Source organism: Cervus canadensis, chromosome 28, assembly GCF_019320065.1.
Source record: "Cervus canadensis isolate Bull #8, Minnesota chromosome 28, ASM1932006v1, whole genome shotgun sequence".
In the NCBI taxonomy this organism is placed as follows: Eukaryota; Metazoa; Chordata; class Mammalia; order Artiodactyla; family Cervidae; genus Cervus; species Cervus canadensis.
Window position 1 is genome coordinate 22,382,934 of NC_057413.1, and position 21,945 is coordinate 22,404,878.

Genomic DNA, 21,945 nt, shown 5'->3' on the forward strand with positions numbered 1-21,945 from the left:
GCTGAAACTCCAATACTTTGGCCACCTCATGCGAAGAGTTGACTCATTGGAAAATCCCCTAATGCTGGGAAGGATTGGGGGCAGGAGGAGAAGGTGACGACAGAGGATTAGATGGCTGGATGGCATCACCGACTCAATGGCCATCAGCTTGGGCAAACTCCTGGAGTTGGTGATGGACAGGGAGGCCTGGCATACTGCAATTCATGGGGTGGCAAAAAGTCGGACATGACTGCGCGACTGAACTGAACTGAATATATAGTTATTATAATTGTAAATATACCTCTACCAGTGATATGTGTCTGTATTAAGCATTTAACCTTTCTCATTTGATGCCTCTTCTCTTAATTAGTATAGTAGAATTGTGTTCTTGTGAGATATAATTTTCTATTGTATTGTTTTAAAAAATAATTGTTATGTAAGATGTCATCTTTATATCATAGAATCTGTTTAATTTTACCTACTTAATATTTTCTATACATACATACATATACTTTGATTTTTTCAATGATTTCTCTTTTGTATCCAAGTATTTATTGATATGTAGCTTGTATAGCAGAACTTGCCTATTTCATGTCATATCATGATGGTTACCAAGGATAGTATTTGTTGTTCTTGTAGCTAGGATGAATGTGCTTAATATTTCTAATTTTTATTATTTATGTAGTTGTCTCATACATATCAGTATTCCTTATTGCATTAGTTCAATTGATACATATTTTAACATAGATGATAATTCTCAATTAAAAAGCAGAATTCTTTAAATGTGGTAGGAAGGAAATAAAAATTTCCCACTTAACCTTAGCCAAACAATATCCCTTACCTTGGAACATTGCCTTCCGTGGTGGTGCAAACAGCTTTAGGAAGCGTGGGTGCTGAGTAGGGAAGGAGCAAGGGATTGGTGTGACCCAGGCCAGCAGAATGTACTCTTGAGATCATTGTGATGATGCATCTTGCACATTGACGTTCCCCATATCTGGTTTCCTCAGGAAGGGATAACTTCCTGAATTTCTTTAGAGAAAAAGAATTTAAAGAAGACTAATATGACATTGGTATCCTAATTACCTTCCAGTGTAATCTCCACTTGGACTGGAATCATTTGTAACATACGAAGACATTACATTCTTTTCTTCTGTTTTAGTTGGTGTTGCTTTTGTTTGTTGTTGTCTGATATTAAATTTTTTAATCTGAAATCATTCAGTTTTAGACCTGTCAGATACCTAGTCATTCAGCATCCTTCTTTTAATAAATGAATATTATTCTGTATAGTTGCACATGGTTTGAACAACTTCATCTTGACAAGATTTTCTCTTTTATCAACTGCCTTTCTGGTCCTTATTGATATGATGATAAATTATATCATTGTTTCATTACACTGGTCTGTTACTGAATTAGTGTTTTCCTTTGACGAATTAACATTTTATATTTCCCTTCACTTTGGTGAATGCTTCCTTTATTAGGTACATTTAGAAAACTTTTCTAGCAGTTCATCTAGGATGAATGTGTCAATATTTGTATATATGTTCATGAGACTGAGACATAGGTTGTATTTGCTCTTCTGAGCAGGTGTCAGGGAATATATCCTGTCATTGCACATTTAGACTATCTGTCAAAATTTTATAATTCTGTTATAAATTTTTTTCTATATAGACTCCTGTTTGGATACCACGGATCACATTTTTATAAGAAATCAAAGAAAGGATTAAATCTTATGAAATTGTAAACCCTGCCATCTGCAGTGGTGTCCTTTGAATTTCAATATATTCATGTCTGGCAGTAAAGCAATGTGTTTGCTAAAAACACAACCTTTGATATCAAAGAGACCTAATTTTTGTTTACAAATTTAGGATTTTAATAATCTTGGCTAAGCTTAATGTAATCCTAATGTAAATGGATGTTTTTAGATTTTTATAATACCAAAGTGTACTTTTCTTTATATCTTCCCTCATATTATTAATACTTTTAGTTTTACATCCTATTTTTGACCTGTCATTGCATTGACAGTGCATCTGTGTTTGTATATATTTATCTATCTAATTATTTATCATAGGGAGTGTTGTAAAGCATTACACTTTGTACACAGATTACACAACTGGATATCTTTAAAAAATATTTATCTTGATTAAAATGTTGATAGTGAATAATCCTATCTTCTTTAGGAATTCCAGGCATTTTAGTTGCTGGTAATACCTGAAAATGGAATCAACAGAAAGAAGAGGTAAGTGATGATCACTGGTTTTGAACTTCTGCTGTGAACTGAGTATTTTTGTTGTTTGGTCACTAAGTCATGTCTGAGTCTTTACGACTGCATGGACTGTAGCCCAGTAGTTTCTCTGTACTAGAGTGGGTTGCCATTTTCTTCTCCAGTGTATCTTCCTGATGCGGGGACTGAGCCCACATTTCCTGTATCTCCTTCATTGGCAGGCAGGTTCTTTACTCATGAGTCATCAGGGAAGCCCATGAACTGACTATGCACAGTGAATAAAGTTTTGGAGTTCTTGTTAAAATGGTATAGTAATTTTAGGTAACTCAAGGGCAAGCGTTAAGCACTGTAATTGAATGGTGATATTTTCGATTGAATGGGTTTATTTTTTACTACTATACAAAAAGATTGGGGTTAGCATTCACAAATATAATGTATTAGGAGTAGAGAGACAACAATTCTGCCATGCACGCAGCACTCTTAGTGATATTTCAAATGTAATATAATCCTTTGTATAACTATGTTCTAGCTTATAAAATTCTATATCTGAATGCATTTTAGAGATTTTTTTTGTATTATTCAATTACATGTGAGGTATGTACACATACAGTTATATAGAATTATGAGATACATATTTAAAATAAACTTTCTCCCTCTGACTACATCCTTCTTACTCTTTCTAATCATTCTGCCTTGATTTTCCCTTATTTCCAATTTGTCTAAAATGTACATATATAATGATTGTACTTCAGTCGTATTAATCTCAATCTGAAAGACATATTATATCTATGATTGATGCAAACCAAGGTTCATTATTTGATCTTAGTATTTTACTTATTATTTTATTGTATTAAATATCAATATATAACTTTTTGTGAACAGTATAGAACTAATTGAGTTAAGATGTATCAATTTCAATGGGTACATGATTTATTCAAATAGTTGTACATAAAATCCTGTGGCCATGCCTTTGAACATGATAGATTTTCCTCTTCAACCTGCTCTGTTTTGGAAAATACCTTTTATAAATTGTTAAATGCTTGGTTTGACAGGAGCCCTGTGCTAGCAGAGGATGGAACAGAAAAATGGAAGTTCTTTCACTGGGTTTATCCTACTAGGTTTCTCTGACAGGCCTCAACTTGAGCTGGTCCTCTTGGTCATTCTTTTGATCTTCTACATCTTCACTTTGCTGGGAAACTCAACCATCATTGTATTGTCCTACTTGGACCCATGTCTTCACACCCCTATGTACTTTTTCCTCTCTAACCTGAGCTTTTTGGACATGTGCTACACCACCAGCATCGTTCCCCAGTTCCTGGTTAATCTCAGTGGAGCAGACAAATCCATCTCCTATGGTGGTTGTGTAGTTCAAATGTTCATTTCTCTGGGTTTGGGATGTACAGAATGTCTTCTCCTAGGAGTTATGGCATTTGACCGCTATGCAGCTGTTTGCAGGCCCCTTCACTACACAGTAATCATGCATCCCCGTCTGTGTGTCCTGATGGCTTCTGCTTCATGGATCATTGGTTTTGCCAACTCCTTGTTGCAGACAGTTCTCATTTTCCTTTTACCACTTTGTGGGAGAAATAAATTAGACCACTTCCTTTGTGAGATCCCTCCTTTTCTCAAACTTGCCTGTGTTGACACCACTATGAATGTGTATTCGATCTTCTTTACCAGTGTCATCATTCTTCTCACACCTGTTTCATTAATCATGTTCTCCTATGGTCTGATTGTCAGGGCAGTCTTAAGAATCAAGTCCACTGCAGGGCAGAGAAAAGCATTTGGCACATGTGGATCCCACCTCACGGTGGTCTCCCTGCTCTTTGGCACAGCCATCTCTGTGTATTTTCAGCCCAGCAGCAACAACTCTCAGGATCAGGACAAGTTCATGTCTCTCTTCTACACTGTCATTATCCCCATGACCAACCCCCTCATATATACACTGAGGAACAAAGATGTGAAGGGAGCAATGGAGAAGGTGCTTTGGAAGGAGTCTGACTCCAGATGATGGGTGCGGAGGACAGTTTAATGGAAGGACTTTGAATGGCAAATCTATTTAGATATATATGTATGCCCCATGAGTCATCTAAAATTCCCTCTGACAACTCGGAAGGGAATTTGTTTACTTCATTCCCTTTGAAAAGTGAGTGGTCAAATTCTAAGTTCCTGTATTCATTTCAACTTCCAGAGATGCAGATTCAGTGTTCTGACAGCATCTGTTTTGTAGTTACTGTTTTTTAAAGCTTCTTGTTTGCACTCCCTTTTAGGTACATTATTCCACATCTGTTTTCAAAATGATATGTGAATATATCATAGGAAAACACAGCCAAAATAAGAACAAGAAACCACTGAAATGCTGTAAGGAATATTTACATTTTATTATCTCCAAAGATTTGCTACTGCTACAACACATGTCTTCAGATGACACAGGGTAGATATCAGCTTTTTCTATAAAGCAAATCACTTCAAAAATTAGTTGCTTAAAACACCAATCATTAATTTATCTCACAATTATGAGATAAAGATTAGCTGGGCTAACCTTCAGATCAGTTCAGTTCAGTTCAGTCGCTCAGTCGTGCCCAGCTCTTTGCGACCCCATGAATCGCAGCACACCAGGCCTCCCTGTCCATCACCAACTCCCGGAATTTACTCAAACTCATGTCCATCAAGTCGGTGATGCCATCCAGCCATCTCATCCTCTGTCGTCCCCTTCTCCTCCTGCCCTCAATCCCTCCCAGCATCAGGGTCTTTTCCAATGAGTCAACTCTTCTCATGAGGTAGCCAAGTATTGGAGTTTCAGCCTCAGCATCAGTCCTTCCAATGAATACCCAAGACTGATCTCCTTTAGGATGGACTGGTTGGATCTCCTTGCAGCCCAAGGGACCCTCAAGAGTCTTCTCCAACACCACAGTTCAAAAGCATCAATTCTTCGGTGCTCAGCTTTCTTCACAGTCCAACTCTCACATCCATACATGACCACTGGAAAAACCATAGCCTTGACTAGACGGCCCTTTGTTAGCAAAGTAATGTCTCTGCTTTTTACTATGCTATCTAGGTTGGTCATAACTTTCCTTCCAGGGAGTAAGCGTCTTTTCATTTCTTGGCTGCAATCACCATCTGCAGTGATTTTTGGAGCCCCCCAAAATAAAGTCTGGTACTGTTTCCACTGTTTCCCCATCTGTTTCCCATGAAGTGATTGAAAGGTTGTTGCTGAATGATAAGACGCCGGTTCTTGGCCTCCGGAGAAGATGAATTCAATATGGGGCCAGAGACGAGGCTGGATCGCTCAGAGCTTTTGTGTAATAAAGTTTTATTAAAGTATAAAGGAGATAGAGAAGGCTTCTGACATAGACATCAGAAGGGGGCAGAAAGAGTACCCGCCTGCTAGTCTTCAGCTGGATGTTATATAGTCACTTGCAGTCTGTTAATGAAAAGAAAGGAATGTCTTAAAACTCAGAATGGCACCAGGCCCCTCATCCATAAATTGCATTTTGTGATAATCTTGGCACCAGAGAATTCATCCCAGGCCATAAAACGATTGACTTGAATCTTGTAGAAGGGCAGATTACCAAACAAATAGTTTCATTTACATAGATTAGGGGAACAATATCTGAGTATAACATACTGGTCTGTCAAGTAGTTCCTGAGCCATTTGGCGGAATTTACAGAGTCTGGGGTAAATGCATAGCACATTAACATAGCTTAGGACAAACATTTCCATAAGAAAAAATGTATTGGTTAACTTAAGGTTTGAGAATAGTTAGCTTCAGGTGAAACCAGGTGTCATGGCAACACAGCATTTTAAGAGAAACCTCCTTTTATATTTGTAGAGAGAAGGAAAAAAATATCGCCAGTTTGTTTCCTCCTGCCACTTAAGAGAGATAAAAATGTCTGACGCTTTCAGCCTATTTCCTCCGTTTGGAGACCCCTGGCCTTCCTGCCTGTTACCCTCTCATGATAGGACCAGATGCCATGATCATAGTTTTCTGAATGTTGAGCTTTAAGCCAACTTTGTCACTCTCCTCTTTCACCTTCATCAAGAGGCTTTTCGGTTCCTCTTCACTTTCTGCCATAAGGGTGGTGTCATCTGCATATCTGAGGTTATTGATATTTCTCCCGGCAATCTTGATTTCAGCTTGTGCTTCTTCCAGCCCCACGTTTCTCATGATGTACTCTGCATATAAATTAAATAAGCAGGGTGACAATATACAGCCTAGATGTACTCCTTTTCCAATTTGGAACCAGTCTGTTGTTCCATGTCCAGTTCTAACTGTTGCTTCCTGTCCTGCATACAGGTTTCTCAAGAGGCAGATCAAGTGGTCTGGTATTCCCACATCTTGAAGAATTTTCTACAGTTTATTGTGATCCACACAAAGGCTTTGGCATAGTCAATAAAGCAGAAGTAGATGCTTTTCTGGAACTCTCTTGCTTTTTCAATGATCCAGCGGATGTTGGCAATTTGATCTCTGGTTCCTCTGCCTTTTCTAAAACCAGCTTGAGCATCTGGAAGTTCATGGTTCACGTATTGTTGAAGCCTGGCTTGGAGAGTTTTGAGCATTACTTTCTAGCGTGTGAGATGAGTGCAATCGTGCGGTAGTTTGAGCATTCTTTGGCATTGCCTTTCTTTGGGATTGTTATAGCCACACTTTCTGGGAAACAAACTCACTCAGAAGGACAATGCAGATAGTGGAGTGCAGTTTATTACATCGGTGGGCCCAAGGCAGAGTCTCATCTTAGCCAAGGACCCCGACCAGCATTTGTGAAAATCTTTTATACCTCATGTGTATGTGTCCAAACCCACCACCCCAAGTCCCTTGAGGCTTACAAAGGAAGGGTAAATACAATCATAATAACCCCGTCATTCACGTGTTATGTGTTCAAACAGTTAATAATCAATAAGCCCGAGGTTACACTCCAACCAGTTAATAACCGATAAGCCTGTGGTTACATTCCGATAGATACTGTCTGGATGCAGGGGTGATTAGTGTCTGTTTTCTCTTAGGTGATGAGTAACCTGGATACGATCTTCAAGGTTCCCCTGTCCGGAGGGGGTCTTATTCTTCCATTGTCGTTCCCATAGGCACTAAGCAGAGAGTTCACTGGAGAGGTGGCTGAGCACGATCAGCACGGACAGGCCTCAGATGGAGTCCAAGCCCTATGAATTCCTTCTTGAGGATTGGAATGAAAACTGACCTTTTCCAGTCCTGTGGCCACTGCTGAGTTTTCCAAATTTGCTGGCATATTGAGTGTACCACTTTCACAGCATCATCTTTCAAGATTTGAAATAGCTCAACTGGAATTCCATCACATCCACTAGCTGTGTTCATAGTGATGCTTTCTAAAGCCCACTTGACTTCACATTCCAGGATGTCTGGCTCTAGGTGAGTGATCACACCATTGTGATTATCTGGGTCGTGAAGATCTTTTTCGTACAGTTCTTCTGTGTATTCTTGCCACATCTTCTTAATATCTTCTGCTTCTGTTAGGTCCATACAATTTCTGTCCTTTATCGAACCCATCTTTACATGAAATGTTCCCTTGGTATCTCTAATTTTCTTGAAGAGATCTCTAGTCTTTCCCATTCTGTTGTTTTCCTCTATTTCTTTGCATTGATCACTGAGGAAGGCTTTCTTATCTCTCCTTGCTATTCTTTGGAACCCTACATTCAAATGGAATGTTTGGGCTAAGCTTAGCTGGATAGTTCTTCTGATCTTGGCTGGATTCACTCAAATGCCTGCAGTTCGCTACTGGGTCTGCTTAGGGTTTCCTGATCCAGGATTGCCACAGCTGGCATGGTTTCCGTCTCCTTGATGTGATCTCTCGTCTTCCAGTAGGATGGCCTGGAATGTTCATATGGTGAAGGCCAGTTTCCAAGTCCTTGTGATCAATTTATTGTTTAAGTTATGGCTACTCTCCTGCTTGCCTGTCCTGTCTTTCTTTGCGCATTCTTTACCTCCATAAATAGTAACTGTTAGGGTCTGTTCTTTGTTCCACATGGAAGATCTAGGAGGTCACAGTGTATTTCCATAGCCTCTTTCCCCAGTCACCAGTAAGTTGGGGGCTTCCCTGCTAGTCTAGTGGTAAAATCCTGCTGCCAATGCAGCGAACACAAGTTACATTCCTGGTCTAGGAAGTTCCTACATGATGCGAAGCAACTAAGGCCATGTGCCACAGCTACCCAGCCAGCTCTCTAGATCCCATGAGCCACACCTCTGAAGCTGGCCTGCCCTAGAGCCCGTGGTCCCCAAAGAGAAGCCATAGCAGTGAGAATTCCTTGCACCGCAGCTAGAGAAAGTCTGCATGGAGCAATGAAGAGCTGCAACAAAGACTGAGCGCAGCCAAAACAAAAGAAAAAAATCCAATCAGTGGAATGTCTTTCCTGGTGGCCCAGTGGTTAAGAGTCCTGCTTCCACTGCAGCAGTCGAGGGTTCCATCTCTGGTCAGGAAACTAAGATCCACATGCCACACAGCATGGCCAAATGTTAACAAACAAAGTGAACAAATCAGTAAGTAGGAACACAGTGGGGCCTGTCACCAGGATGACTCCTACATGGGACTGCTCAGATTCAGAGTGAAGATTTGACTAATGGGTAATGAGAGCTGATGTGTAGATTATTTTTCCTTTCTTCTCCTGTGTTGGGGATCTGTTGGATGTCTCCTAAGAAATGCTTCAGGGGGACAAACGTGATTGAACACCTAGTTACTCCATACTAATGGCGAATTTGATAATGTATCCTTGACAAGTCCGCTTTCCTTCCTCTTCTGTTCCCTTGCTTTCACTCTTGATCCTGTATGTCATTCTGCATTAAGTGCTTGTGCATAAACCTTTGTTTCAAGTTCTTTTCTGGAAAGCCTAGAGTATGACAAAGAGTCTGGTGACCTATGAAAATAATCTGGATCATAAATACAAAGTTTGGAGTTTCTGACTGTCAAAGACATTTGCAACTGGCACCAACGCTTTGAAATTGGGCTCTAAAAAATGGCCTTCTGCTGGATGTTGATTGTGCCAATAGAACAGGATAGAGGTCAGTTCAGAAGTCAAGGAAGGAGCTTCCCTGGGGGCCAGTGGCTAAGACGCTGCACTCCCAGTGCAGGGGACCTGGGTTTGATCCTTGGTTGGTCAACTAGGTCCTGCATGCCGCAACTAAGACCTGGCAGAGACAAATAAATTCATAAAAATAAATAAATATTTTAAAAAAGTAGAAGGAAAGGCAAGTTTTACTCTTTAATCATAAAATGAAGAAATGGGAGCTCAGCATCTAGAGTATGCCCTATGCTGGGCAGCCCACCTGCAGGTTGCTTGATTGGGTTCTCTCATCATCCGGAAGCGGGTGGCAGGCTTCTCCCCAGGCAGGTGCGCTTGTGTTGCCTGTGGCTCCACACCCCAGTGCCAGGTGTGGTGTGTCTGCTATGGCCTGCTGCCAACATCTAGAATTTAGTCATCTGCAGCGCTTCTGCACACAGTCCCCTGAGCTGAGGTTTGGGGCGCAATGCCTCTGTACCAGGTACCCTATGAAAAAGTGAAACAAGACTAAACACCAAGGAAAAGACAAAAACAATGGTTAGAGTTCATTACCCAGATTCCATTTTTTTTTTTTTTCCTAGCAACTGCTAATGGTCATTACTCCTGGGAACCAAAAGAATGAAGGATATTACATGAGGAGAGATTTTAGAGAAAGAAGAAGACTGAAGACCAAGGTTTGAGGCACCTCAACATTTAATGATTGGGTAATAGAGAATTTACCACTAGTAAAGTAATGCTCAAAATTCTCCAAGCCAGGCTTCAGCAATACATGAACCGTGAACTTCCAGATGTTCAAGCTGGTTTTAGAAAAGGCAGAGGAACCAGAGATCAAATTGCCAATATCTGCTGAATCATCGAAAAAGCAAGAGAGTTCCAGAAAAACATCTATTTCTGCTTTACTGACTATGCCAAAGTCTTTGACTGTGTGGATCATAATAAACTGTGGAAAATTCTTCAAGAGATGGGAATACCAGACCACTTGACCTGCCTCTTGAGAAACCTGCATGCAGATCAGGAAGCAACAGAACTGAACATGGAACAACAGACTGGCTCCAAATAGGAAAAGGAGTGCATCAAGGCTGTATATTGTCACCCTGCTTATTTAACTTATATGCAGAGTACATCATGAGAAATGTGGGGCTGGAAGAAGCACAAGCTGGAAACAAGATTGCCGGGAGAAATATCAATAACCTCAGATATACAGATGACACCAACCTTATGGCAGAAAATGAAGAGGAACTTAAAAGCCTCTTGATGAAGGTGAAAGAGGAGAGTGAAAAAGTTGGCTTAAAGCTCAACATTCAGAAAACTATGATCATGGCATCTGGTCCCATCACTTCATGGGAAATAGATGGGGAAACAGTGGAAACAGTGTCAGACTTTATTTTTTTGGGCTCCAGAATCACTGCAGATGGTGACTGCAGCCATGAAATTAAAGGATGCTCACTCCTTGGAAGGAAAGTTATGACCAACCTAGATAGCATATTAAAAAGCAGAGACATTACTTAGCCAACTTCCCTGGTGGCTCAGATGGTAAAGCATCTGCCTGCAATGTGGAAGACCCGGGTTCAATCCCTGGGTCGGGAAGATCCCCTGGAGAAGGAAATGGCAACCCACTCCAGTATTCATGCCTGGGAAATCCCATGGACAGAGGAGCCTGGTAGGCTACAGTCATTCTGTGGGGTCACAAAGAGTCGGATATGACCGAGTGACTTCACTTCACTTTGCCAACAAAGGTCCATCTAGTCAAGACTATGGTTTTTCCAGTGGTCATGTATGGATGTGAGGGTTGGACTGTGAAGAAAGCTGAGCGCCGAAAAATGATGCTTTTGAACTGTGGTGTTGGAGAAGACTCTTGAGAGTTCCTTGGACTGCAAGGAGATCCAACTAGTCCATCCTAAAGGAGATCAGTCTTGGGTGTTCATTGGAAGGACTGATGCTGAAGCCGAAACTCCAATACTTTGGCCACCTCATGCAAAGAGTTTACTCACTGGAAAAGCCCCTGATGCTAGGAGGGATTGGGGGCAGGAGGAGAAGGGGATGACAGAGGATGATATGGCTGGATGGCATCACTGACTCGATGGACATGAGTTTGAATAAACCCCGGGAGTTGGTGATGGACAAGGAGGCCTGGCATTCTGTGGTTCATGGGGTTGCAAAGAGTCGGACACTACTGAGCGACTGAAATGAACTGAATAGAGAATTTTGAGACTCTTCACGAGATTGGGAGGAAAATCCAGAAATGTGAGAGGAAAACTCTATTAGTTGAATTAAAGACTAGGCTGCTATAAGAAAAAGACCCTGACAACCCAGTAGCTTAACGAAGCGTCTGTCTCTGTTTACCGTTGTTTCTGTCCCCCACCTTCTCTCTCAGGCAGAGGTGTAGCTTGTCAACAATTGTGGAGTATTTCTGCTCCACCTTATTCTTAGTGGCTCCCACATTTGAAGGCTTGTCAAGCCCTCTTAATGTTCTCAAAGGGAGAACCTCATTCAGCATCTAGATGGAGGCTGATTGGAAGTTGGGCCATCAGGGAATAACTTTTCAAATATGTAGGTATACTGCTGATAGCTTATGGTGAATGATGTCAGATTCGTGATCTCTGAGTAAGATTTAACTTTGGGACCAGGGACCAGGCTTGATCACTCAAGATCTATGAGAAGCAGTTTGAAAATATTTTCTTCCAGTTTGTAGCTTATCTTATTATCCTCTTAACAGGGTCTTTAATAGTGATTTTATTTTGATGAATCTTCAGTTGTAGATTTTCTAAAAAATAGATCATGCTTTTGTTGTATTATATTCCAATATAAAACAAGAATTTTGAAAAATAGCATAGGAAAAAAGCATATAATTTCAAGTAAGCATTACTAGAAAATGTCAAATTATTATGCAACATTATTTTGCCAGTTAATATTTGCATCAGCAAGATTGAACCAGGAAGATATGTTAACAGCAGGCCTCTGATTCTCTCCATCTCTGGACACCCTGTGACATATTGGTCTTTACTAGGCCTCCTTATAAATATTATGTTGGGATTTAACTAGTGGAGAGATTACTGAGAAAATTCTAATTAAGACTATTTTAAGGAAGAGATAGTTTCTCTCTAGGGATAGAATGTTATTAAAAAAAAGAATTTATGCTTATATGGGCAATGGCTGGCTATAAAATGTAAGCTCTGTGCTTTTCTGACTAATAACATATAAAAACCAAGATGCTTCAAACCTAAATAGCTTTCTCTGAGACAGCTTATACTATTAACTAGCAGTGGTCTATTACTCTGAAACAAAATGCGTTCTAGTGGGAAAAGAAGAGATTTTATATTTTTTGAAGCTGCATTTGATGGTTAGGCCAAAGCCTTCCATAGACAGATGTTAAGTATTCCTGCCTTTTCCTTGTATAGTCAAGTGTATAAGTTGTTTTGAAATTGATTGATCTTCAAACTTCAATACACACAATACCCTTCAAGTTTGTTTCAATTTACTTTAGCAATTATGGCTATCTTGATTAACTCAGTCATGTGCATTGTAAATGGAAAGACAAGTTGAGCTGTAGGAAACCATGGAAGTTCCATTTAAAAAGTCAATAGTTTTTCTGTTTGTTTAAGTAAATTATTGCAACTCTCTGATAGCAAATGAACAATGTCATTGAGGACTTGATATTTTTCTTAAGCCACATTAGAAGTTTGGGAGTAAAATGTGGGTGTTGCCATTTAATATATTACCTTAAAGGTTAGAATCTGCCTAAACTTTAACTCTGTGATCTCTTAGAAGTTGGTGATAATTTGCTCTATGACTCAGGGACTCAAACAGGGGCTCTGTAAAACCTAGAGAAGTAGGATGTGGAGGGAGGCTCAAGAGGGAAGGGACATAGGTATACCTATGGCTGATTCATATTGATGTTTGGCAGAAGCCAACACAATACTGTAAAACAATTCCCCTTCAATTAAAAATAAGTAAATTTGGCTCTCTGCTCCTGCCTGTTCAACAGATAGCCGTAACTTTCGTGCTGTGCCAGCCGCATCTCTGCAACAAGATGGTGAAGGTCGGAGTGAACGGATTCAGCCGCATTGGGCGCCTGGTCACCAGGGCTGCTTTTAATTCTGGCAAAGTGGACATCGTCGCCATCAATGACCCCTTCATTGAGCTTCACTACATGGTCTACATGTTCCAGTATGATTCCACCCACGGCAAGTTCCACAGCACAGTCAAGGCGGAGAACGGGAAGCTTGTCATCAATGGAAAGGCCATCACCATCTTCCAGGAGCGAGATCCCGCCAACATCAAGTGGGGTGATGCTGGTGCTGAGTATGTGGTGGGGTCCACTGGGGTCTTCACTACCATGGAGAAGCCTGGGGCTCACTTGAAGGGTGGCGCCAAGAAGGTCATCATCTCTGTGCCTTCTGCCGTTGCCCCCATGTTTGTGATGGGCGTGAACCACGAGAAGTATAACAACACCCTCAAGATTGTCAGCAATGCCTTCTGCACAACCAACTGCTTGGCCCCCCTGGCCAAGGTCATTCATGACCACTTCGGCATCATGGAGGGACTCATGACCACCGTCCACGCTATCACTGCCACCCAGAAGACCGTGGATGGCCCCTCCGGGAAGCTGTGGCGTGATGGCCGAGGGGCTGCCCAGAACATCATCCCTGCTTCTACAGGTGCTGCCAAGGCCGTGGGCAAGGTCATCCCTGAGCTCAACGGGAAGCTCACTGGCATGGCCTTCCGCGTGCCCACCCTCAACGTGTCCATTGTGGATCTGATCTGCCGCCTGGAGAAACCTGCCAAGTATGATGAGATCAAGAAGGTGGTGAAGCAGGTGTCAGAGGGCCCTCTGAAGGGCATTCTAGGCTACACTGAGGACCAGGTTGTCTCCTGCGACTTCAACAGCGATACTCACTCTTCTACCTTCGATGCTGGAGCTGGCATTGCCCTCAAAGACCACTTTGTCAAGCTCATTTCCTGGTACGACAGTGAATTTGGCTACAGCAACAGGGTGGTGGACCTCATGGTCCACATGGCCTCCAAGGAGTAAGGTCCCTGAACCCCCAGCCCCAGCGGGAGCACGAGAGGAAGAGAGAGTTCCTCAGCTGCTGGGGAGTCCTTGCCCCACCTGATCCTCCACCACACTGAGAATCTCCCGACCTCCACAGTTTCCATCCCCAAGGCCCTGAGGAAGGGGAGGGGCTTAGGGAGCCCTGCCTTGTCTTGTACCATCAATAAAAGTACCCTATACCCCCCCCAAATATATATATATATAAATAAATTTAATTATGAAACAAAGAAAAAATTTGGTTATGAATATTAGGTGAAAATTAACTTATATTTAAAGTTAAGTAACTGAGTGAGTTCTTATTTATATATGCAGTTTTTGTGTGTTTTTTTGCAATTGTGTGAAAAAATCTCAAGTGTTTAGTAAAATACCTAAGCCATTAAAAGAGGAGAGCTAAGATAACTGCAAAGTCTAGGGAGTTATCTGACCTCTGTCATTTAAGAGAAGTTACAAAAGAGGCAGATTAGGTATTCTCTTGCATTCTCTTTGATATTCATTTTCCCTGAGGATTGTCATCTCTGGGCAGCTAGGTGACATCAGCTAATTAACAGTACAGGACATCCATTCTTCAGAGACTTCAGCCAGGTAAACAGTTTTCACCAGACCAGTTTTACTGCCGTTTCATACCAATCGCATGCTTTCATAATGAGCTGTCTGTCATAGAGCCAAGACATTATACTCAGAAGGAATCCTGAGAGTTTGAAATTGCCTTCGTATGTCATCCTACCAGCTAGACACATTGCTGATCTTCAGTACCTGTGAAGGTATTTGAAGTTATCAAGAGAAAGCATCTTTTTGCTTAAGAAAAACTTAAGGATATTCCAGCGCTGATAGAGTCAACTCATATACTCATTTTGTACAACCTGAGTCCTTAGTCTACATACCCAGGTTCCAATGCCCGGTACTGTATTAAAGGCAGGAACTTGAAAATGAGGTAGAGAATGAGCTTAGTACACTCACATAAGGTGAATAAAACTGAGGACTGGAACTGGATCTCTGTAGTACCTAAAGAATTGGTAAGTCAGCTTGTTTTCAGTTGCAAGTGTTCTTTAAAGGTTACATTGAGTAACATACATGTCAGTTGGCAAAAGAAACAGAAATTCCTATAGAAATTCACCAACTTTAAGAACTAAACTTAACTGTTTTTATGGAAGCCAACATTTTGTTCCTAGATATTTCATCCTATTGTAGTATATTCGCTATGTCTCAGTATGTATATATGGAAAAATTTAAATACAAGATTTTTGACTGTAATAAACATGTCCTTCAGTAATTGAATAATAGCATATATGTGAATGTGAAAATATTAGACTATGCACTTTCATTTTTTCCTCAGCTCCTTATTTTCTCTGAAATTACAGAATGTTTCTTAAAGTGTATTGTCAATATCTGTAGTTTTAAAATGTTCATTTTCTTAAAGAAACGAACATGTGTATATTTCCACAGGCTGGTTTTGCAGTTACAGCAATAAATGTCCATTTTGTGGTTATTGTGTCAATGCATTTTTGAATTTATTGTTAATGAAAAATGATCATTCTTTAATTGAGGAGAAACATGGGTCAAAAAGGTGATCTGAATGTTTAACTGATTGGTATATTAGGCAAATGACAAGGTGATGTGTAACGTGCACTGGTGACTGTCCTTCCATCCTTGCACACACTTATGAATGGATTCTACGTTTTTGTATGAGTGCTTTCAGTGTCCAGCTCAGATCTTTTCTACTGGCTGGTGCACCAATCCACACCGTATTTGTCATGAGTGTTGACTGATAGCTTCACAGCTCTTTCCTTCTTCAGAAAATTGCCATCAGTTGAATGGGAGGCACATTGCTGGGAGGACTCCTGAATGTGTTTGGGGCAGCTTGCAGTCAATGACAGACCTGTGGGGTATATAAAAGGCTGCCCTTTTGTCAAGGTGGGACTACATCTGACCCAATGCATGTTCCGCAGCTTGTTATTCTGTATAGTAGTAAGTAGACTCATTTAAATGACTAGGTATTTAAATTTACCTGAGTTAAAATTAAATTTACAATTCAGTTCTTTATCTGCCCCACTTGAAATGCTCAGGCAGCACTGATTGTGTAAGTGAAGACAGGCTATTTTTACCAGCAGATTGTTCTATTTGGAGAGTAATTTTCCAGCTTTCTATGGGATCCGGTTCATGCTATTGCATTTGAGATCACATCCTTGCTCAGCAAATTTGTCTGGTCTGTTTTTCTTCCCTGATTTTCTTTGTCTTGAGAACATTCATTCAATAAATAGCATGCAAAGGAATTCCCATTTCATCTTCTTGTCCCTAACCTGGCCAATCTCTGTCCATACTGATTAGAAGTGTTATTTCTGAGATTGTGATTGATCCATTTCTTCCTCATTTATGTGTTCTTCATTGCCATTAAAATGTTGATAGTGAATAATCCTGTCTCCTATAGGAATTCCAGGCATTTTAGTTGTTGGTAGTATATGAAAATGAAATCAACAGAAAGAAAATGCAAGTGCAGGTCACTGGATTTTGAACTTCTACTGTGAACTGACTACTTCTGTTGTTTAGTCGCTAAGTCATGTCCTACACTTTTGGACTCCATGGCCTTGATCCCACCAGGATCTTCTGTACTGAAGTGGGTTGCCATTTTCTTCTTCAAAGTATCTTCCCGATCCGGGGATTGAATGGGTGTTTCCTGTGTCTCCTGCATTGGCAGGTGGGTTCTTTACCACTGAGCCAACAGGGAAGCCCAGGAACTGACAATGTGCAGTGAATCAATTTTTGGAGTTCTTGTTAAATTGCAATAGTAATTTTAGGTATCTTAAGGGCAAGAGTTAGGCAATATAATTGAAAGTGATTTTTCAGGCCCTGAGCAATTCACTTTTTAGTACTATACAAAAAGACCAGGATATAGCATTCACTAATATGGTGTATTAGGAGTAGAGTAACTATTCTGCCAAAATGTTTACATGAGGCAGTATCATAGTGATACTTTGAATGTAATATAATCCTTTGTACAAGTACATTCTAGCTCATATATTTCTATATCTGAATGCATTTTAGAGATTATTTTGTATTATTCTATTCCATGTGAAGTGAAAGTCGTTCAGTCCTGTCTGACTCTTTGTGACCCCGTGGACTATATAGTCCATGGACTTGTCCAGGCCAGAATACTGGATTGGGTAGCCTTTCCATTCTCCTGGGGATCTTCCCAACACAGGGATAGAACCCAGGTCTCCTGCATTGCAGGCAGATTCTATACCAGCTGAGCCACAAGGGAAGCCACTATTACATGTGATGTATCTGCATATCCAGTTATGTAGAATTATGAGATACATATTTAAAATAAACTTTCTCCCTTTGTCTACATCTTTCTTACTCTTTCTACACACTCTCCCTTGATTTCCCTCTTTCCCACTTTCTCTAAAATGTACATATATAATGATCATACTTTAATCCTATTAAACTCAATCTGAAAAAGGCACTTGATATGTATGATTGATGCAAACCAAGGTTCATTATTTGATTTTATTATTATTATGTATTATTTTCTTATATTAATTATCAATATATAACTTTTTGTGATAATATAGAGCTCAATTAAATAGGTACATCATTAATTCAAATAGTTGCATATAAATCAAATGACCATGTGTTTGAACATGACAAAGTTTCCTCTTTATCCTTGTACTTTTTTGGGAAGATACCTTTAATAAATTGCTAAATGCTTGATTTGACAGGAGCCAAGTGCTAACAAAGGATGGAACAGAGAAATGAAAGTTCTGTCACTGGATTTATCTTACTGGGCTTCTCTGACAGGCTTCAACTTGAGCTAGTCCTCTTTGTGGTCCTTTTGATCTTCTACATCTTCACTTTGCTGGGAAACACAACCATCATTGCACTGTCCTACTTGGACCCACGTCTTCACACCCCTATGTACTTTTTCCTCTCTAACCTGAGCTTTCTGGACATGTGTTACACCACCAGCATTGTTCCCCAGTTCCTGGTTAATCTCAGTGGAGCAGACAAATCCATCTCCTGTGGTGGATGTATGGTTCAAATGTACATGTCTCTGGCGTTGGGAGGTACAGAATGTCTTCTCCTAGGAGTTATGGCATTTGACCGCTATGCCGCTGTTTGCAGGCCCCTTCACTACACGGTAACCATGCACCCCCGTCTGTGTGCCCTGCTGGCTTCCGCTTCATGGATCACTGGTTTTGCCAACTCCTTACTGCAGACAGTGCTTGTCTTCCTTTTACCTCGTTGTGGGAGGAATAAATTAGACCACTTCTTTTGTGAGATCCCTCCATTTCTCAAACTTGCCTGTGTTGACATCACCGTGAATGTGTATGTGACCTTCTTTGCTGGTGTCATCATGCTTCTCACACCTGTTGCATTAATCATGTTCTCCTATGGTCGGATTGTGAGGGCGGTCTTAAGAATCAAGTCCACTGCAGGGCAGAGAAAAGCATTTGGCACGTGTGGATCCCACCTCACGGTGGTCTCCTTGTTCTTTGGCACAGCCATCTATGTGTATTATCAGCCCAGCAGCAACAACTCCCAGGATCAGGACAAGTTCATGTCTCTCTTCTACACTGTCATTATCCCCATGACCAACCCCCTCATATATACGCTGAGGAACAAGGATGTGAAGGGAGCGATGAAGAAGGTGCTTTGGAAGGACTCTGACTCCAGATGATGGGTGCGGAGGACAGTTTAATGGAAGGACCTTGAACACCAGTGCTCTTTAGATGTATCTGTGTGTCCCGTACGAGTCATCTAAAATTCCCTCTGACAGCTTTGAAGGGAATTTGTTTACTTCATTCCTGTTGAAAAGTGAGTGTTCAGATTTTAAGTTCATGTATTCATTTCACTTTCCAGAGATGCTGATTCAGTGTTCTGACAGTATCTGCTTTGTAATTACTGTTTTAAAAATCTCCAATAACTTTTCTTGTTTGCACTCCCATTTGGGTACATTGTTCCACATCTATTTGCAAAAAGACATGGGTCTATATTACATGAAGCATAAATTAGAACATAAACCCACCAAAACACTGTAAGAAATATTATTAATAATATTTTCTAGGAGTTACTAGGAGATACTATTCATTCTTTTATATTGGTCATGGCTCTACTAAAATTCCATGGTTTGATGGGTTGATCAGACGTTTTTCACTGCTGTAGGTGGAGCACTTGTGGGGAAAATAAAGTTGAATCTCAAAGAAAATCTTGCTGCATTAATCCCGGTAAAGCCATTCAGACATCAGGTGCAACTGTACCCTCAGCAGTGCAGCCACCATATTGTGGAGGATCATCTCAGAGAAGGCGGCGCATAGGACTCACTGAGGGAAGGGGATGATGCGCTGCTGGCAGGGACAGTTGTAGCCCTTCGGTGGTGAGAACACCAGGTAGTTCTTATGCATTTTTGTACACAGCAGGAGAAAAACACTGATGTGAGGTACAAAGTTGGTTATTTTAATTTTGTGAAACACTTAGTTCCTCTCTAAAATGAGATTTTTAAATGAGGAAATTTTGAGGGCATTATATCTGAGTAGCATAGGACCCAAGTTCTACTGCATATTCTACACATTTTAGCTGCTGTGATGCAGCAAAAGTTTCAAAGAGTAAAATATGTTTAGATTATTCTCATCATGCCATGTTATAAACTCTTTGATTTAGGCATCAATTGGTTAAGACCTTAGAATCTTTCCTCTGCCAAATGTCCCATGAAATTCAGATTTAGTCAAGTATAAAAGTATTGAAAATGGCCCCTGATTCCCAGGAAATCCCATGTTTGGTGGAGTTGTTCTCAGACTCATCAGAAGGTAATTGAAAAAATTAAATATTGTTCTGTTTATTTAAAAATACATGCGTAAGCTTTAGTATAGCTCTCTATTTGTGAAATGTCACAGAGTTCTGAATTATGAGTAACAAAATAAACATTGCAGAAAAAATTAATCTGCCATACTAGCTCTTAGATCCCTATTCTAGCTCAGTTTATAGCATACATGTATTTTCAGGTATGGATTCTGTTTTTTTGTGTAAGTTAAATGGCACAAATGGTGTATTTTTCTCTTGAGGTTAGAGTTTTGACTGTGTTATCATCACAGAAATATTTATGATTTTTGGTAGATTTTCCCAGCTTTTATCAGTAGGCAAGTAATTACATTTATGTCTCCTAGTGGAGACAAAAGCATGGCAACTGTCACACAGTTCCCTAGCCTAGCAGCTAACCATCTTCCTGGGTCCTGAACCCCCTCAGTGAATTTGCCTGAGAAGTGGTCTTGCAAGCTGGAAATGGCAGTGTGGGGAAGTTATATACAGGGTCAAGATTCTATCTATACTCCTAACAGCACCACACTCTTCACCCTTGAATTAAACACTTGTGAAACCAAGTATTTTGACCCCATAGTAATGCTGAACATATACCTGATTAAAAGCAGTTTGGAGTGCTGTGTACTCTGAATGGTGAGAAATTTCCCCCTCTCCTTATTACTCAATCAGGTCTTGATAGTTATGCCCAAATAGTCACTTAAAAATCCCTCAGTGATACTTTCTTTGCTGCAGAAACCCTCAAGGTCACATGAAGTCACAAAGCCTGTTTTCCTGAGTGAGCAGCTACTGGTTGCTCCTAAGGACTGCCACAAAACAGATTTATTTGTTTTAAGCAAATGCTTGAGCATCATTTGGATGTGTATATTCCTTCAGAATAAATTACAGATAATAAATGTATCTAGATCCCAGGCTAAAATAATAAAAGAAAGATCACTTAAAAGATACCACGTACAAAAAAAAAAAAAAAAAAAAAAAAGATACCACGTACCTAAAGTTCAGTTCTGTTTTGTAAATTTTTCAAATGATATCTACCTTTCCAAGCTTTCCCTCTTTAGTTCCCAGAACAGGGATTGAGCCCATGCCCCCTGCAGAAGAAGCAGGGAGCCTATACCCTGGAACACCAGGGAATTCCCTCCTTTTGAGTTCTTAATATCTGTGAAATGGCTGCAGTGGGTGTACCCAGGCCTTGGTTAAATTATTTGATCCTATCTGTAGTTTGAACGGTCAATATGCCCAAGAGCAAGTCATAATCTTTCATCATTTTTGCCTTCTGAGGAATACAAGGTGAACACAGTGTGCTCAGGCAATGTGTCACCTTGGAAGCCTGAAGTGTCAGTCAGAATCCCACGAAACACAATTCCTTTATGTATTTGTTTTAATTGGAGGTTAATTACAATATTGTGGTGGCTCTTGTCATACATTCACATGAATCAGCCATGGTTGTACATGTGTTCCCCATCCTAAACCCCCCTCCCACCTCCTTCCCCATCCCATCCCTCAGGGTCATCCCAGTGCATCAGCCCTGAGTACCCTGCCTCATGCACTGAACCTGGACTGGCGATCTGTTTCACAGATGATAATATACATGTTTCAATGCTATTCTCTCAAATCATCCCACCCTCAACTTCTCCCACAAGACAAGAGTCCAAAAGTCTGTTCTTTATATCTGTGTCTCTTTTGCTGTCTTGCATATAGGGTCATCGTTACCGTCTTTCTAAATTCCATATATATGCATTAATATACTGTATTGGTGTTTTTCTTTCTGATTTACTTCGCTCTGTATAATAGGCTCCAGTTTCATCCACCTCATTAGAACTAATTCAAATGCATTCTTTTTAATAGATGAGTAATATT

General features: G+C 40.5%; 3 protein-coding genes and 1 long non-coding RNA gene across 5 annotated transcripts; all 4 read left to right on the forward strand.

Annotated features, from left to right (window-relative positions):
- The first annotated feature begins 163 nt into the window (after positions 1–163).
- Positions 164–14,462, forward strand: LOC122429816 (glyceraldehyde-3-phosphate dehydrogenase-like). 2 transcript variants are annotated; one of them, XM_043450473.1, is made up of 2 exons: positions 164–176; positions 13,341–14,462. In XM_043450473.1, exon 2 carries the CDS (start codon positions 13,378–13,380, stop codon positions 14,257–14,259), a length of 882 nt encoding a protein of 293 aa, XP_043306408.1. In that variant the 5' UTR covers positions 164–176; positions 13,341–13,377; the 3' UTR covers positions 14,260–14,462. The 2 variants fall into 2 exon arrangements, with proteins under 2 accessions (XP_043306408.1, XP_043306407.1); XM_043450472.1 differs by lacking the exon at positions 164–176 and adding an exon at positions 9,897–9,901 and having other exon boundaries at positions 13,258–14,462.
- On the forward strand, positions 3,237–4,211 carry LOC122429818 (putative olfactory receptor 2B8). The gene has a single exon (XM_043450474.1). It carries the CDS (start codon positions 3,273–3,275, stop codon positions 4,209–4,211), a length of 939 nt encoding a protein of 312 aa, XP_043306409.1. The 5' UTR covers positions 3,237–3,272.
- LOC122429822 lies at positions 10,994–14,462 on the forward strand. Its single transcript, XR_006266152.1, has 2 exons — positions 10,994–11,023; positions 14,277–14,462. It is a non-coding gene; the product is annotated as an uncharacterized LOC122429822 (long non-coding RNA).
- A 1,177-nt stretch (positions 14,463–15,639) lies between these two features.
- On the forward strand, positions 15,640–18,955 carry LOC122429820 (putative olfactory receptor 2B8). Its single transcript, XM_043450476.1, has 2 exons — positions 15,640–15,653; positions 18,016–18,955. The coding sequence occupies exons 1-2, from the start codon at positions 15,640–15,642 to the stop codon at positions 18,953–18,955; spliced, it is 954 nt and encodes a 317-aa protein (XP_043306411.1).
- The last annotated feature ends 2,990 nt before the right edge of the window (positions 18,956–21,945 follow it).